A 15,874-nucleotide genomic window follows, 5' to 3' on the forward strand; every position below is an offset into this window, starting at 1 on the left:
TATATTAAATCACTAACAGTGCGCTTAAACAACAGTGTTTACCGTTTAGTATATAATAATTAAAAATGTTAAAGAAAAGTTTACGACAACTTTTTGGTTGAGAAGGTAAATCCCAAATAATCCATAGAAACAAAGATCAGCAGCACTTCAAGAAGAAACAAATATTTTTCAATCATCTTTTACCTCATATACATTAAATCGCTATAAAATAGCAAAATTTCTATAAAAACTCTAAAAAAATAGCAATTCAAACGGACGAAATCACTACAATATATATACAATTTTTTAACAAAAACTTAAAATTATATTTTTCTAAAAAAAACTCCAAAAAAATAGCAATTGAAATGGGACGTAGATAACGGGGGTGGTGTAGTAGGAGAAATGAAGAAAAGTAAAATGGAAAAGCTGCTACCCTTTTCTCAAATTCCACCTCTCCTCCATTCTATCGACTGTCATCAATCATCAGCAGTATATTATCGTCTCCTCCACACGTACACGCACTCACACACTCGTGAAAAGGGATTAAAAAAAAAAGGGAAAAAGGGCTCTCCAGTCTCTTGCTTGGAATAAACAAACCAAACAAAAGAAGGCCGGGCTGCGGGCAGCAGCACAAGTCATAGGGAGGGAGTGGTAGCAGATAGCTCGTCAACAAAAACATACATCCAAAAGCTGCCAGCCTGCCACCGCAAAGCCATCCAAATTTTCACCCAAAACCAGACAAAGCATTCGTTTCAGCAGTTCTGTGCTGCTGCTGCAAAGCATAGGCTAATCAGGCGGAGGCCACAATCGAAAATACAAAGAGTTCTTGAGAATCAGTATAGAGCATATACAAGAGTTCTATCGAAGGAAGAAAGGAAATTTAGCAAGAAAAAAATAATAATAATAAATAAAGAGAGAAGACTGTGAGAGATGACCACATCTTTATCATTGAGGCTGTTGCTGTTGCCTATTCCTCATTCTTATCCACTGGCCTGTGCTTTTTCCCCTTTGGGTTCTTCCAAAATCTCTCCTTTTCCCCACCCGAACAATCCCTTTTCTGCATTGGACTCTTCTTCATCCTCCTGTGGGAGATGGGCTTCTTTCCGCAAAAACAAGGTAGGATTTTTCGACTTCTTTTTGCTTTCTTGATTTTGATATTTGCATTTCTGTGAAGCTGTAAGTGGGAAATGGCGTTTGTATCTGTCTAGCATGCCATTTATGGGGTTCGAAGGAATGTGAGTTTTATTGCGTTTCGTTGTTCTTCAGGGGCGAAAAGGGAAAAAGAAAAAGAAAAAGAAATAAGAGAATTGGGAAAAAAAAACAAAGGAGGGCTTTTTGCTTTTGTTCCTGGGGAGGGAGGGGGTTTGAGTGAAGCTTTATGGCATTTTAGTTTTCAGTGATTTGGAATTCGGATGCTTTGAGCAGAACAAAAACGTTTATTTGTTTAGTAATTTATGGGTTGGATTTGCTCTGTTCTGGATAATTTGTGGGGTTTTAAAATGCTGGGCAAGTGTAGTTTTTACCGCTTCATTTTCTAAAGTTCGTACTTTTTTCTTGGTTTTTCTAGCTGTGCTTCTCTATGTCCGAGATTTTGTTTTGTTCTCCTTCGCGAAACCTGAATTTTTGTGTGAATGTCTGTGTTGGAACCCTGCAATCAAATGGCACGGTTCCATAATTTTCTACATGCCTGAGTGTCATGCATACGTCAGTTTGTATAGATTTATTGTTTCTCCCGGCATTCCTTTGAATAACTTGGTATTGTTTCTCAAGCGATGTTTTTACTATGATTTATCAATGTGACAAATCCTTATTTTTCTTCCATAACAGAGGAAGTTTCTGCTACATTTCTTTTGGTCCTTTTGCGTGAAATATATTCATCTTTTAATTGGTAGAATTAGTTGACTGAGAAGGTCAATTAGTCTTGCATAGAATTCTGTAGTTGAGGATTTAAAGATGAATTAGAAATTAGGTGGAGATTCTTTGGTAGGTGTTGCTGCATTGATCTGAACAGATATTTATTTTCAATCTGCTCAGGATTTGTGTGGTATATGAGTGCACTACTTTTTATGCAAAATTTCTATCCAAAGGGGAACAATACCACTTACATTGTTTTTAAATGGCTAAATGCAATGAATGACCTGAAGTTCCATTTTCTTGTTTTGGTTCCTCTAAGCTTAGGAAAGCGATATAATGTTCGTAAATTTTGCCCCCATTTTTTTGGTTAGTTCTGCCTCTGAGCATTGGTTTTAATGATTTTTGGGCACTCACGTGCTCAATTCTTCAGCCGTGAGATGCTTGATGTCTTCACAAGCTGGTACTTTCCCCTTTGTTTTAGAAATTTCAGCAGTAAATGCAATTGCAATACATTTAGTACACCTTTCCATTTTATTTTCTCAGGCGAAGGGGGCCAGAGGAGGGGGAAGGGAAGACAATTGAAAAACGCAAATGACTATGTTTTTGTCCAGCTTTTCTTCTCTATTTCTCTTAGTGCTTCTCCATGTTTTGATTGTTGGAGTCCAAACTTATAGGCTGGAAGGATCAAAGTAGTGGCTTAATGAAGTAGATACAAGGCTACTCTGGGCTGTTAGATAGTTATCTGTCAGACTATTAGGTATAAGTGCAGTTTGTGCCGGAGTTGCAAGTATTCTGTTGGCTGTTTGAAAAGAGAGATTTTGTTTTCTATTCCTGGTAAGGATATTTGAGCCAGTTGCTGCAAACTTATGTTATGTCATGATGGCATACTTGATCCATGGTTTAATAGCAACTAGAATGGAATGACTAACTTTACATTGTGACCGATTATTGGTCTTACATGACAAATGCACTTTGCTGGGGGTGCTTGGGTGTAGAACGCATTAATTTTCTTTGTAGTTTAGTGGTTTTAACAAGTTTTCTCAAACAACTTTGCTTTTGAAAACTGAGAATTTCTCATTAGAAATGCTATTCTTGCAAGCTTGAGCTTCTCTTATTTCTTTATACGCATCAGTTGGTTTTCACTAATGATTTACTACCAGGGAACTCTCTTTTCTATGTGCTGATATAGTGGCTTTATGGATATGAGAAAAGACATCAAGGTTCTGAGGGCGTGAGAGATGAAGATGATCATCAGGTGCAAATGTATGGTTCTGATGAAGAGGTCAAAACTCAGATTCCAACTCAAGCCCAATCTATTGTTGAAGGGTCAGGAGCAGTTCTGCTGTCTGAGTACAAGCCTGCCCCTGATGTGGACTACATACAGGTTTAGTATATTTAATGTGCAAAATGAGGTTCAGATGGCAAGGAGTTTTGACCACAATTTTTCTTTACACCACTTAAACAGTATCAACAATTTTTTGTTACTTACTTTCCATGTACCTCTAATGGGATCACCGTTTTGCATTGTAATCTTTCAAGCATGCCATACTTTAGGCAAGAGAGCATGCAGAATGACCTTAGATAGTTTTCATGCCTATGTGTGGATAAATTTACTTGACTCATTTCAACATAAGAATTGGTTAGATAGGATGTCAATATAAACTATTGGCAAAGCATTTACACTTTCAGTGTTTAGGTTTTCAAAATTTCCATTTGTTTGTAAGTTGCAAATCCTCACAATAGAAGTACCTTTCGAAAGGCTACATAAGAGAGTTTCTTTCACTAGTTTGTTGAAGGCCCTCTTGCTTCAACTTTGAGTATTCAACTTCAAGTAATCATTACTTGGGTAAAGGCCCTTTTGCTTCAACTTTAAGTATTCACCTTAGTGAGCAGAAAATAAATCAGAAAGATAAAGAGACAAACTTGATTACAACTAATTACTCATTTCCTCTTGGTATCATTGAACTTCTGGCGGGTTTGTCGAGTCTTCAGGTTTTAGATTGTGTTGGAAGGTTGATATGAATGTCTTAACATCTTCAATGCTTTTGCAGATTCACAACAACTTATGTGAATATTCTTTTGTGTTCTTAGGAGTTACTAGCAATTCAACAACAAGGCCCAAGGGCTATTGGGTTCTTTGGGACAAGAAATATGGGATTCATGCATCAGGAACTTATTGAAATTCTCAGCTATGCATTGGTCATAACGGTATTCTGTAGCTTGAACCAAACCATGAAATGATAGTCGACTATTTCAGGCTGTTGAGTTGGTCATTCCTTTTGTCCTTTCAGCTAGAATGAGTATGGTGTAATTAGTATGCTCTTCTGTTTCTATTTCCAGAAGAACCATATTTTCACATCTGGAGCATCTGGAACTAATGCTGCTGTTATTAGAGGTGCTCTTCGTGCTGAAAAACCAGAGCTTCTCACTGTTATATTGCCTCAAAGTTTGAAAAAGCAACCTCCTGAGAGTCAGGAGTTATTGGCTAAAGTAAGAGTTACTGTCTTTGCTTAATTAGTATTTTCTTTTCGGCATCTGTGTTTCTTCTCTATCCTTCTGCTTTTGCTCATCTCTCCTTTTTTTTTTTTTTTTATTAAAAAAATTATTCTTTTACTTGCAATTGGTTGTCTTTGAAGCTGGTAGAATCGCCACAATGTGAGACTACAGGCAAAAATGTTTTTTGTCTCTCACCTTTATGATCTCTCTTGAATTTTCTCATTTGGGATTCTTTAGGAAGAAGCGCTACATGTTATACAAATTTTCTCCCACAAATACGATGTACTGGATGTCAAAAATGGAAAAAAGGAAGCCATGATATAGGTTGCAAATCCTTGTATGAGCCAAAGTTTGCCATAATTTAGTATATTTGGTCATTAAAAGGTGATTTCACTTTTGTTGTTGTTGCACACACGTAGAGTGCGCCTCGATGGTTATTACACTGGATCAAGGCTCTTGTTTTCTGTAAAGCTGCAAAGAATACATGCATATGTTTCATCTTATCACCTGATGGCCTTACCTTCATGACCACCATCACCTCATATCATCTGGTTCATTACATTGAAATATGGGATGAAAAGTTGGTCCAAAATTGCAGGAAGTACAAAAGTTTGACACTGAAAAATCTCTGTAAGGAACTTTTGTTAGTACTAGATAAACTAGAGAATTTACTCTGGCTTTTTCTGTGCTGGAGTATCCTGGGTACAGCTTGAGCATTGAAGCACCTCTTTTAAATAGTTTGTAAGTCAATAAGTTTGCTTCAACTTGTCAGTTTCAGGCTTGATTTAGCTATCCCATGATGGTTGATTGTATGCTAAAGCTACAATTTTACTGGTCTTAGACTGACTTGGGGTTTATAATCTTTAAAAGTCAGGAATAGAACAGGGGTTATCTATTGATCATTGTCATGGTTGATAACTTGATTGCCAAATTGCTCAATACAGTTCCTCCTGAGGGGATTCCAGCACTTCTCCAATGACATAATGGAGACGAAATTTATTCAAACATGAGAACACGCCATATATGTCTGAGGAAGTGAACATATGCTTTATGCATCAGGCAAAACTAATTTAAGATGCTTTTACGTGACTAATGAGAGTGATAAGTTATTTAAGTCATTCCTAATATATTACTTTCTTAATTTGCAGGTTCAAAATGTAATAGAGAAGCCTCATAATGATCATCTTCCACTTATAGAAGCCAGCAGGTACACAAGGGAGCCTACAGAGGTTCCCTTTCCTCTTGGCCTCAAATTTCTGAAAGTTATTTGCTCTTCCTTCTTCCTTTCCTCACCTTAAAAATTTTTTGTGTGTGTGTGTGGGAGGGTGGGCGGGTGGGCGGGTGGGGCTTTAGACAACTGGGGATACCAGCAATGTCATTTGTTGAATGCTAGTTTCACAACCTGCTACCATTAACTCGATGGTTTGAGATTCCTCCCCTAATAACTTTTTCTTATGATACCTAATAATACATGTAGATAGTTGGATGGCCTCTGGATTATGTATAGATACCTTATGAAGTTCATTACCAATTATCCTGGGTAGGGTACATCTTTAGCTTAAAACTGAAAAGTCACTGTAACTTATGATGTAACCCAAGATTTAAGCAGGGTTGTAACTAGTGAAAAAGGGGACTAATTTCAACCTATCTGACAAGTATTTGTTTTTATCTTTATCTGTTTTATTTTTTATATTTTATTTTCTGGTATATCTAATAGACTTCCAAACTAGGTTAGGTTAGTGTCTTCCCTTCCATTTGCCTAAAGAAGCATTTTAGTTAGGAAACGTAACACTGCTTTATGTTAAGAATCTAGTGGCTTCTCAAAGATAACCAAATAAAAGGATGCAGTAAATAAAGTTCTATCCAGTTATACTGGAAGTTTTACATACCAGTGCTTCTTTTGCTTCGCTGATGGAAATCTGTAGTTTTGGTATTGAATTTGCAAGCATTTAAATCTAAACTTGTCATGATGAATGCAGGCTGTGTAACATGGATATTATTTCACAAGTACAGCAAGTTATTTGCTTTGCCTTTCATGATAGCAGACTGCTCATGGAAACCTGTCAAGAAGCTAAGAATATGAGGAAGATAGTTACCCTTTTTTACTTGGACTGACAGAGCTGCAATTCTTTTTATTTCTGTCAATATAAATTTTTGTTCCAAGGCAATTATTATCTTCGGTTTTTGGATTGGAAGGGCCAGACAGAACGGATTTTGTCTCTGCAAGTGGAACACTGCAGAGAAACGGCCGATTCATGGTTCGTATATTGGAAAGTAGAGGGCAGCTTCTAGTTGATTATATTTTTTGCAAGAGAAATTAAGAAATGTACTAAATCTAGCAATGTGTTTCATAACACAGATGTTAGTGATAGGTCTTATCTGTAAAACCCCTTTTATATATATCACTAACACAGATGTTAGTGATAGGTCTTATCTGCAATACAGATCCTGTGTATATATATCCCTTTTGCTTCTTGGTGGCATACATTTATTAGAATTATTGATGAGCACTTTTTACATTTTTATGACTTGATGTGATTCAAACTTTTAATTCCACAAAACTTTCCATGACCTAGTATGCTTTCATGCAAGAAATGCAAGAATGATTTTTTTTTTTTCATTTGGTTGCCTAGATCCACAATACAAACTTGTTGATCCAGCAAGCAAAATTTGATTCCTTAATTTGTTCTGGGCACTTAGCTGATGATCCTCTGTTCAGTGGAAACATACCAGTACGCTGAACCATTTCTTAGTTCCATCGACTTCCAAGCTTTTGTTCATGTTGGACGTTGCCGATTCACACCATTACTGCTATTAGCGACAGTGGCATAACATTACTCCATGGGGTCTGGCTAGGTTTGCAGGAATATTGGAGAAAATAGCACAAGAGAACAGATCGATGGTTAAGCATATAAAGGGCCATGTTAGTTAAACACTGCAATAATGTTGGATTTGGGGCGGGAATAGTCAACAGAGAAACCGTCCGGACCGATTGTGTATTTTGCACAAGGTGTAATTCAGTTTGCACATGATGTAATTCACTTTGTACAACGTGTAACTATAAAACAAAATTTTGTGAATTCTATACATGATGTGAAAAACGATGTATAAGATAAACTCTGGATCTTACATCTTTTTTAGCCAAATCTTGACCATCAACCTTCTCGAACGGTTGCTTCCCTGCACCAAATCCAATAATGTTTTACCAAGGTTGACTATTTTCGAACTCAGGTTTCTCACTTCCTTTGCAGACATGAAGACTTGGCTAGCGTTTGGAGGGCATTATGCATTTTGCCAACATATTTTCTCCCACATCTTATTGGAATCATTTTCTAAATCTGAAGGTACAACTGCTGTTTGTAGCTCAACTTCACAGGCAAAGCGAATAGTGTAATATCTAACTAGTAACCCCATCTTTTGAAACTAAACGAAGGTAGGAGAAAGAGTTAGGCAAACAAGATATAGACTTCATCTTCCATGATGGAAAGTTTATAGATGATCTGACTAGCATACGTGGTAAGTCACACTTTCCCAGGTGTATTCCCTCCCTGCTGTTGCCCAAAAAAAAAAAAAGATATGCTGGTTTTCTATATCTCTGACTGAAATGAAGGTGACAAAGAAAATCACACTTTATAAAAGCCAACATGAGTATAGCATCTAAAATGAACCTATCTAGCATGGACATGAAAGCCATTGTCTTCAACTAAGAATAGCAAGTACATTTCAAATTACATGGAGTAACTGACAAATACTTCTGTACAGAAGTAAAAAATTATGAGTTCGTGACAAAAGTTTGACCATCATGCAAGTTTCCAAAGAATCCACTCATAATAAATCATACGAAAGATTGAACTACAATGTACAATTGAAGCTGCCAGTGGCCAATAAATAAAACTAGATTAGGGCTTCAATTGCCATCGTTATAGCAAATTTTGATATACATATAGATCAGATGATGTCCGAGACAGCATGACAACTGCTCATTCAAGCAGGTAATGGCTCCTCCAGAACTGAAGTAAATTCAAAAACAATGTAGTTAAAAGCAGAGAGATAAAGAGAGGTAATGTTCCTCCAGAAGAGAAGAAAATTAAAAAGCAATATTGTTAAACAGGGAAAAAAAAAAGGGCAGAGAGAGAGAGAGAGAGAGAGAGAGAGAGAGAGAGAGACCTTTCTTCCGCTTGACATCTTCTTCAATTGCCTCTGCAATGGCTGGTGCTTTAGTTGGTACTTCAGGAAGATCTAATCTCTCTTCATCCTCCGGATGAGGTGGAACTGCAGTTGGAACTTCTGGCAGATCTTGAACCGTCATCTGCACAATTTTAAAACAATTCTTCAGGTTATCATCAGAGGCATCTATCTTTACATAATGCATGCATAAATCAAGAGGAAATTGGTCATGTGAAAGACAGCAACAAAAACAAATGAGATATAAAACTTAAAGAGAGCATTCTTGTAGCTTTATCTCACGGAGTATTAGGTGTAAAGAAAGCAGACAGGTGTCAACTGAAACTGCTAATACCAAGTACTTCTAAATCATGGGCCATCTAACTGCAGGATAATTGAGTTATGCTATTGGCACAATTTTTGCAATACCCCAAAATGCTTCCTAGCACCCAAATTTGAATGCATACCATTTATCGTATGGAACTAAAAGTAGGAAAAATCCTGGGATTCTGCTATCCATAAAATGATCATGAAGAAAAAGAAATTGCAGATATTTCTGATTTTTAAACCCTTTGGAGAAACAAAACAACGAAAGTAAAAAGCTTGAAATGTTCTGACCTCAGTTTCAAGATTGTCAAATTCCGCCAAAATTTCCTCTTCATCTTCTGCTGATAACTTCTCTCCCAATATTGCATTAATTTCCTATAAAGAAACAATACAGGTGTTATCCCCCAGGTGGGTTTGAAACAATTATACCATACATGAATTGCAATATAATGCACTCCCACTAATAAATTCATTAAGGTCCACGAGCTATAAGAGACAAAGAAGAAGAAAGAAAGCCACTTCAATCCTGAAACACAAACTTGGGGAAGACAAGAGAAATGACGAAAAGGAATAACATGAAAACCATACCAGTGGACCAGTGCTAACCAACAAACACAGGTGAATGAAGTCGCATAGCAGTAAACGTACGAAGGAGAACTCTCCGAAACAAATAGAGAGCAGATGTAAATCTTTTCAATGCAGTTATTACACTTCACATTCATTAATGCTTTTGTTTAGTTAAGAAGCTTCCTCAAGTACACACGATTAAGAAGCTTCCTCAAGAACAGATGACCACCATCAATTTTAAAACTTCATTTATGAGCATTGTTTGTCTCATAAAGTGTTGCATATCTTGTCAAGTTTGGTGGCAGCTGAGAGCATGGCATAAGAATGCGAGTTGAGGCTTTCAAGCACAAGCACAAGATGTGATAAGTGGAGCTAGTGAGTGATGGAATGAATTTATATTGGGACGAATATGGATTAAGATTAGATATGAAAAGTACAAACAAAAATAATAGCACATGCAAGGAGAAAAAGAAAGCGAAAGAGGGTGATGGAATCTATGAAAAGAACATTTGTTTTCTAAAACCCCCTTCTGTCCACTTAATATTCTTCCTCCCATCAAGAAAAACTGAAGAAGAGAACTTCACTTCTCCCTGATGTAATTTTTCTCACTCCTCTTGAGGTACTTAACATATTTAAAAGCTACAAACTGTTATTAGGACTACAGCCTACATATTTGTTTTGAGCAACCCAGCTATTTTGTAGGTTTACATGCAAACCGCCAGAACTGTTACCATCAGTTGGACCTTAGACTGACACTTTTTGTATTAACTCCTTTATGGCAGGAAAAGAATTTTCACATTATTAGCCATATACACACACAAACCCAAAAAAAAAAAAGGGTGGAAACACCTTTTTCTCTGTGACCATAAAACAGAAAAAACTTTTTTGAATAGAAAATCTTCTGACAGGAGAGCCTTTTCCATCTGAAATGTTTAATGTCCCACCGAACCAAGCCCAAAAGTCACATGGTCAGTTCTTGAACTATGAGAATGCATCTTCTCAACTTAATTGACATTAACCGTCATCTAGCGGCCATTTCAAACCAACAAGCAGGAATAAATTAAGTTCCAGATAAGAATAATAACAGATTCTAAGAGTTATCCCATAGGATACTTTGGTTATTTTTTTTTTCAGTTACTTGGGTAAAATTTTAAATTATGCAGGAATTCAAAACCAACATAAGCACAAGACAATGGAATATAATCCACACTGATCTGGAAGACAACAGGAAAACACTGTAAACTCTCACATCTTGGTAGGCCTTTGCCTCGGCAGTGTCATCCATCAGTTTTTGAACATCATCCAAGTTGATCTCACTTTGTATTGCTTTAATTGCATTATTTCCCGTCTTCAAGCTCTCAAATACGGCCTTCTGCTTGCTTGCCAATTCGATATCTGCCAACTAAACCAAAATGCATGTTCAAGTTCTACACATTTGCGAATGAACCATCCACAAGAACACCACTAGATGGATGAACAATAAACATGCAAAAAAAATAAATAAATAAAGAAGGAATCACTTACTTGCTGCTCAACATTAATGAGCCAGGTATCTACTTGCTTTAATAGTTCTTCCTGTACTTTCTTCTTTTTCAATGCTAGTAAGGCCCTATCTTTCTTCTTTTCACGAATCAAGTCCCTTGCAGCTTGCTTCTCAGCCTCAATCACATTCTCCAGCTGAAATCAGCATACCACCAATGACGATGCAATATCACAAATTATGATGTGCATTTTCAATCACACACTGAATTTGCATTGTTTGATCCTAAAATAGTCGGGGTCTTTAACAAACCATCATCTACAGGTTCTGAATAACAGAACATGCAAAATCTTAAAAATATTGGATCTTTACAACACTAAAGGCAATCCCACAAGAAAGAAGGACAATCCATTTACGCCAACAATCCTAGCTTTCAGAAATCAAATTGCTCAAACATAATTAGTTCTTGACCAAGCTTACCTGCTGCTGGTATTGAGCAAGCTTACGCCTTTGGGTCTTCAGGGAGAGGATTGCCCGATCCACCTCTGTTATTTTTGGCTTCTTCACAAATACATTTCCCATTATTCAATCCCCTCTATCCTAAGACCCCCCAAAGAACAAGCAGAAAAATTGGCGATTGAAAAGCTGTTATGCCAATCCAATGAACAGTTATACCAATTAAAAATCCAAACTTTGTACTTAACAGAAATTCTTTTACAACCAAACAGGATTGAAAGTCTGATTATGATGAGAACTCAAAAAATTCCTCAATTTTTGGAAGACCCCAAAAGAAAAGATAACAAATGAAAGAAAAGGCTAAAACCCAGATGCAGAAAAGTTTAACAAAGGGGGTTAGCTGCTGACTCCTGGGGTCTGGTGCTCAGCTGGGACTTTTTCTTTTCTTTTGGCATGGTTCTGAGCTTTGACGGAGGGAGAATTTTCTTTGTTCTAATTTTCGTCCGCTTCATATTTCTCAAAATTATAGATGCGACCCCCTTAGCTTAACAGGTTTACAATTGCACCCCTGGGGCTGGCAGCATGCTTCTTTCCCTCCAAAACGGAGCAAAGTTAGTTATGATTCTTGCATTTGTAAATGTCTAATGCTTCCCTGCGGACCAAAGCTCCCATCCTAATAAACCGAGCCTGTTTTCTTGCTTTGCTGGAAAGATGCAAATCCATGCCAGAGCTCAAGCAAATTCACGCCCTCTTGATCACCTTTGGCCTTTCCGACCACCACCCATTTGCCTCCGAAGTCCTCTCCTTTTCTGCAGTCTCCAGTTCAGGTGACATAGTTTATGCTAATCAGTTTTTCCTTCGGCTGTCAGACCCAACAATCTTTAACTACAACACGATGATAAGGGCCTATTCTAATAGCAAGAACCCAAATAAATCTGTAAGTTTATTTGTTGATATGTTGAGGGTTGGTGTCCTGCCGGACTACTTGACGTACCCTTTTCTTGCTAAGGCTTCTGCTCGGTTATCGGAGCTGAGGCTCGGAGGGTGTATTCATGGAGTAATACTGAGAAATGGGTTTGTTTCTGATCGGTTTGTTTCGAATTCTTTGATTCATATGTATGGTTCTTGTGGTGACGCAAGGAGTGCCAGGAAGTTGTTTGATGAAATTCCTACTAGGAACTTGGTTTCTTGGAATACAATGTTGGATGGATACGCAAAGTGTGGAAAACTGGATTTGATGAAGGAAGTGTTTGATTTGATGCCTGAAAGGGATGTTGTGTCGTGGAGCTCTTTGGTTGATGGCTATGTCAAGGGTGGGGAATACATGGAGGCGTTGGCAGTTTTTGACGGGATGAAAGCTGAAGGACAGAAGGCAAATGAAGTGACTTTGGTTAGTGTCTTGTGTGCTTGTGCTCATTTGGGTGCACTTGAGCAGGGAAGGTTGATGCATCGATATATTGTAGAAAACAGGTTGCCTTTGACTCTTGTGTTGACGACATCCATAGTTGACATGTATGCTAAATGTGGGGCAATTGATGAAGCATTGTTTGTCTTTCATGGGTTTCCAAAGAGAAAAACTGATGTATTGATTTGGAATGCCATCATTGGTGGGCTCGCTACTCATGGGTTTGTTCAGGAGTCCCTTGAGATGTATGTTGAAATGCAGAGTTTGGGGGTCAGACCAGATGAAATCACTTACTTGTGCCTTTTGAGTGCCTGTGTTCATGGAGGTTTGGTAAAGAAGGCTTGGTATTTCTTTGACTCTCTTAGTAAAAATGGTATGACAGCAAAAGCAGAACATTATGCTTGCATGATTGATGTTTTAGCACGTGCAGGCCTATTGTTGGAAGCATACAAACTTGTTTCTCAAATGCCAATTGAACCAACTGCATCCATGTTGGGCGCATTACTCAATGGATGCATACACCATGGAGATTTAAATCTTGCGGAAGTAGTCGGAAAGAAACTTATTGAGTTGGAGCCTGATCATGATGGCAGATATGTTGGCTTATCAAATGTTTATGCAATTGGAAGACGCTGGGCTGAAGCAAGAACAATGAGGGAAGTCATGGAAACAAGAGGAGTGAAGAAATTTCCTGGCTTTAGTTTTGTCGAAATAGGGGGAACCCTTCATAGATTTATTGCACATGAAAAGATGCATCCCAAATGTGAACACATATATATGATTCTAGATGCCATTATAACACAAATGAGGCCAGCTACAGATACTGAAACACAAGAACTTATTTTAAATCTTACTTTTTGACTTCTAGAAAACCCTTCAGTTTTAGCATAAGGGGCATATCCGGCTTGTAGTAGGTCTCCGTTGGAAAGAGCACTTGATTATCTATCAGCTGTCTGTGCTACTGGATTTAGATGATTATGTGAGTTTGGAGATGGAGAATATAGTCTTATGCGATGTTCTTTCTCATGTTTTAGTCGTTTCTACTTGAGAAATTCTGGAGACTATTGGAGCTTGTCCTCAATAGAAGAGAAAAATGATTGGGTTGTTAGGAAATATTTTATTGTAGTTTCTATCACCAATTTGCTTGTGTAGGCACCGACATGGTATTCGAAACTTTTATAGGGAATTGCAGAGGAAACTCTTTTAAAGAAAACATCTCAAGGTTTGGCTTACAAGATACAATCCAGAGGCTGAACGTTGTCTACTACAGAACAAGCATTTTGTTTCCGAAAGATGTATAGGGCACTGATCATCTGATTCAATTATGCATCATAGAGAGCAGGCATCTCATATTGTCAAGTAAGTTCTTTTTTCCTGTAAGATTGCTTATAAATAACCAGTTATTCTCAAGGACAAGAGTCATATAATGTTGAACGGTTGGGAAACTGGAATAAGGCCAAAGGCCAATCTTTTCTTGAATGGGATGGAATCTAATAGTTATTCATATCTGGAAGGTCGAACAATAAAGGTCAAAGCTTGCCCAAGACATATGACATGTACAACTATTCATCCTTCATACTTTTATCTTCTTCTCTCAAAGCCAGTGTTTGCACCCCGTAAAGGAGCCATATTGGCATAGGAAGCTAGCCTTAGGAAGGGTTTCTCCATATGATCAGTACCTTTTTTCACATGTAGATGCCTCAGCAGCAAAGATAGTATGGTTGGTCGGCTTGCGCTCTTACTTGGAAGTGGTCTCAGCAGCTAAGTCAATAAAGAGGTTAGTGATATTCAAACTGCTATAAATGATGTAGTTTGTGATTTATGAATGGTTTTTAACTGTTGTCAATGATATAGAAATTGCTTTCTGGAAGGACCTGAAAAAGGTAAGAATTAAATTCCTCGAGATATCATTAAGTGCTCATTGTATAGGAGAGGTAAATTGATAGATTTCAGTTTCTTGTTGGTTTTTAGCATTTTGAGCTCCTTTTGTGTTAGAAGGTTGCCATCATGGAACAGATTTACATCATCAAACATTTTTTTAGCTCCACTATGAAGTTAGAAAGAAGCTCAATCACTTTCTGTAGTACTCATCATGGTAAACTTCTTTACATGATTACATTTTCTATTTGGTGTATTCGCTTTTTGATTTTCACATCCTGATCAAGTTTTATATACTAATTTTGAATGATTCTGGGGTGCACTTTATATCTAAATTATGAATGGTGATCCAGGTTGTTTCTTATAGGTTTGCTACTACCAAAAAAAAAAAAGAAAAAGAAAAACCTTATGCTACAATCCCAATTGCAACCAGGATTCACCTGTTGTCTTACTAGTCATCGTATATTTGCTTTTCATCTCAAAATCTGCATGGAAAATCCTATATTCATAGTTTTCTCTCCTTCGAGATCTTTGGGAATGCATTTAACAAGCTGTAATTTTGTTCTCATTCTGGGGTTTTTTTAGGTATTTAACTGCTTGTGGCTGCTTTTATAGTTGGGAAGTTGTAATGAATATATTTGCTTCACGAATTTCACTTGCGCTTTCAAATGCTAATTGTAGCAGTAACTTATCCATTCTCCATGTTACATTTTTTCGTGCAGGATAACTATGCTTTAATCATGTTCATCATTTCCTCATCCATTTTGAAAGTATTATCTGGATAAGCAGCATGTGCTTATAATCTGGATTGTTAAACCACATGCATCTTCCTACTGGAATTGGTGTAAAACGTTGAAGCTGCATCCCATTGCTAGTAATTGTATGCAGATGATTTTTGGGATGGTCAGATGACTTATCTTTGGCAGGATCGGTGGCATTTCCTTGGACCCCTGGCTCATGTTTTTTTTTTTCGCCACAGATAGAACACACTTAGCTAGGAGCTCTTAGAATGCAAAAGCATCATCTGTTATTGAGGATGGAGCATGGTTATCGCCTACTGGCAGGAGGTATAGAGGGGAAGTGGTGCATTTCGCTTCTGCTGCTCCACCTCTTGTTCCTTTATCAGATCAGTTAGATTCATCTGTCTGGACTGGAGACCCTAAAGTATCTTACTCTGCCAAATGTGCTCTCAAGCAATTTTGCCATTTCTGGACCTCATGTTCCTTCGTTCAAATTTATTTGGGGGCAGAGAAATGTTCTGCAACATG

At 37.5% G+C, this 15,874-nt stretch overlaps 3 protein-coding genes across 4 annotated transcripts; 2 read left to right on the plus strand and 1 right to left on the minus strand.

Moving 5' to 3' along the window:
* The first annotated feature begins 538 nt into the window (after positions 1 to 538).
* LOC113766994 lies at positions 539 to 6,854 on the plus strand. Of its 2 annotated transcripts, XR_003467836.1 has the most exons (7): positions 539 to 1,095; positions 3,023 to 3,217; positions 3,925 to 4,041; positions 4,174 to 4,323; positions 5,478 to 5,536; positions 6,309 to 6,701; positions 6,757 to 6,854. XR_003467836.1 is itself a non-coding variant. In XM_027311161.1 (6 exons), the coding sequence occupies exons 1-6, from the start codon at positions 910 to 912 to the stop codon at positions 6,442 to 6,444; spliced, it is 843 nt and encodes a 280-aa protein (XP_027166962.1). In that variant the 5' UTR covers positions 539 to 909; the 3' UTR covers positions 6,445 to 6,854. The 2 variants fall into 2 exon arrangements, 1 of the variants encoding a protein (XP_027166962.1); XM_027311161.1 differs by having other exon boundaries at positions 6,309 to 6,854.
* A 1,086-nt stretch (positions 6,855 to 7,940) lies between these two features.
* Positions 7,941 to 11,782, minus strand: LOC113765196 (vacuolar protein sorting-associated protein 20 homolog 2). The gene is made up of 6 exons (XM_027309287.1): positions 11,348 to 11,782; positions 10,912 to 11,064; positions 10,637 to 10,789; positions 9,112 to 9,195; positions 8,497 to 8,638; positions 7,941 to 8,339 (listed from the first exon to the last, which is right to left on the minus strand). Exons 1-6 carry the CDS (start codon positions 11,447 to 11,449, stop codon positions 8,314 to 8,316), a joined length of 660 nt encoding a protein of 219 aa, XP_027165088.1. The 5' UTR covers positions 11,450 to 11,782; the 3' UTR covers positions 7,941 to 8,313.
* Positions 11,783 to 11,960: 178 nt separating this feature from the next.
* On the plus strand, positions 11,961 to 13,876 carry LOC113766569 (pentatricopeptide repeat-containing protein At5g08305). The gene has a single exon (XM_027310746.1). The coding sequence runs from the start codon at positions 11,961 to 11,963 to the stop codon at positions 13,587 to 13,589; it is 1,629 nt and encodes a 542-aa protein (XP_027166547.1). The 3' UTR covers positions 13,590 to 13,876.
* The last annotated feature ends 1,998 nt before the right edge of the window (positions 13,877 to 15,874 follow it).

Source organism: Coffea eugenioides, chromosome 3 (assembly GCF_003713205.1).
Source record: "Coffea eugenioides isolate CCC68of chromosome 3, Ceug_1.0, whole genome shotgun sequence".
Lineage (NCBI taxonomy): Eukaryota > Viridiplantae > Streptophyta > Magnoliopsida > Gentianales > Rubiaceae > Coffea > Coffea eugenioides.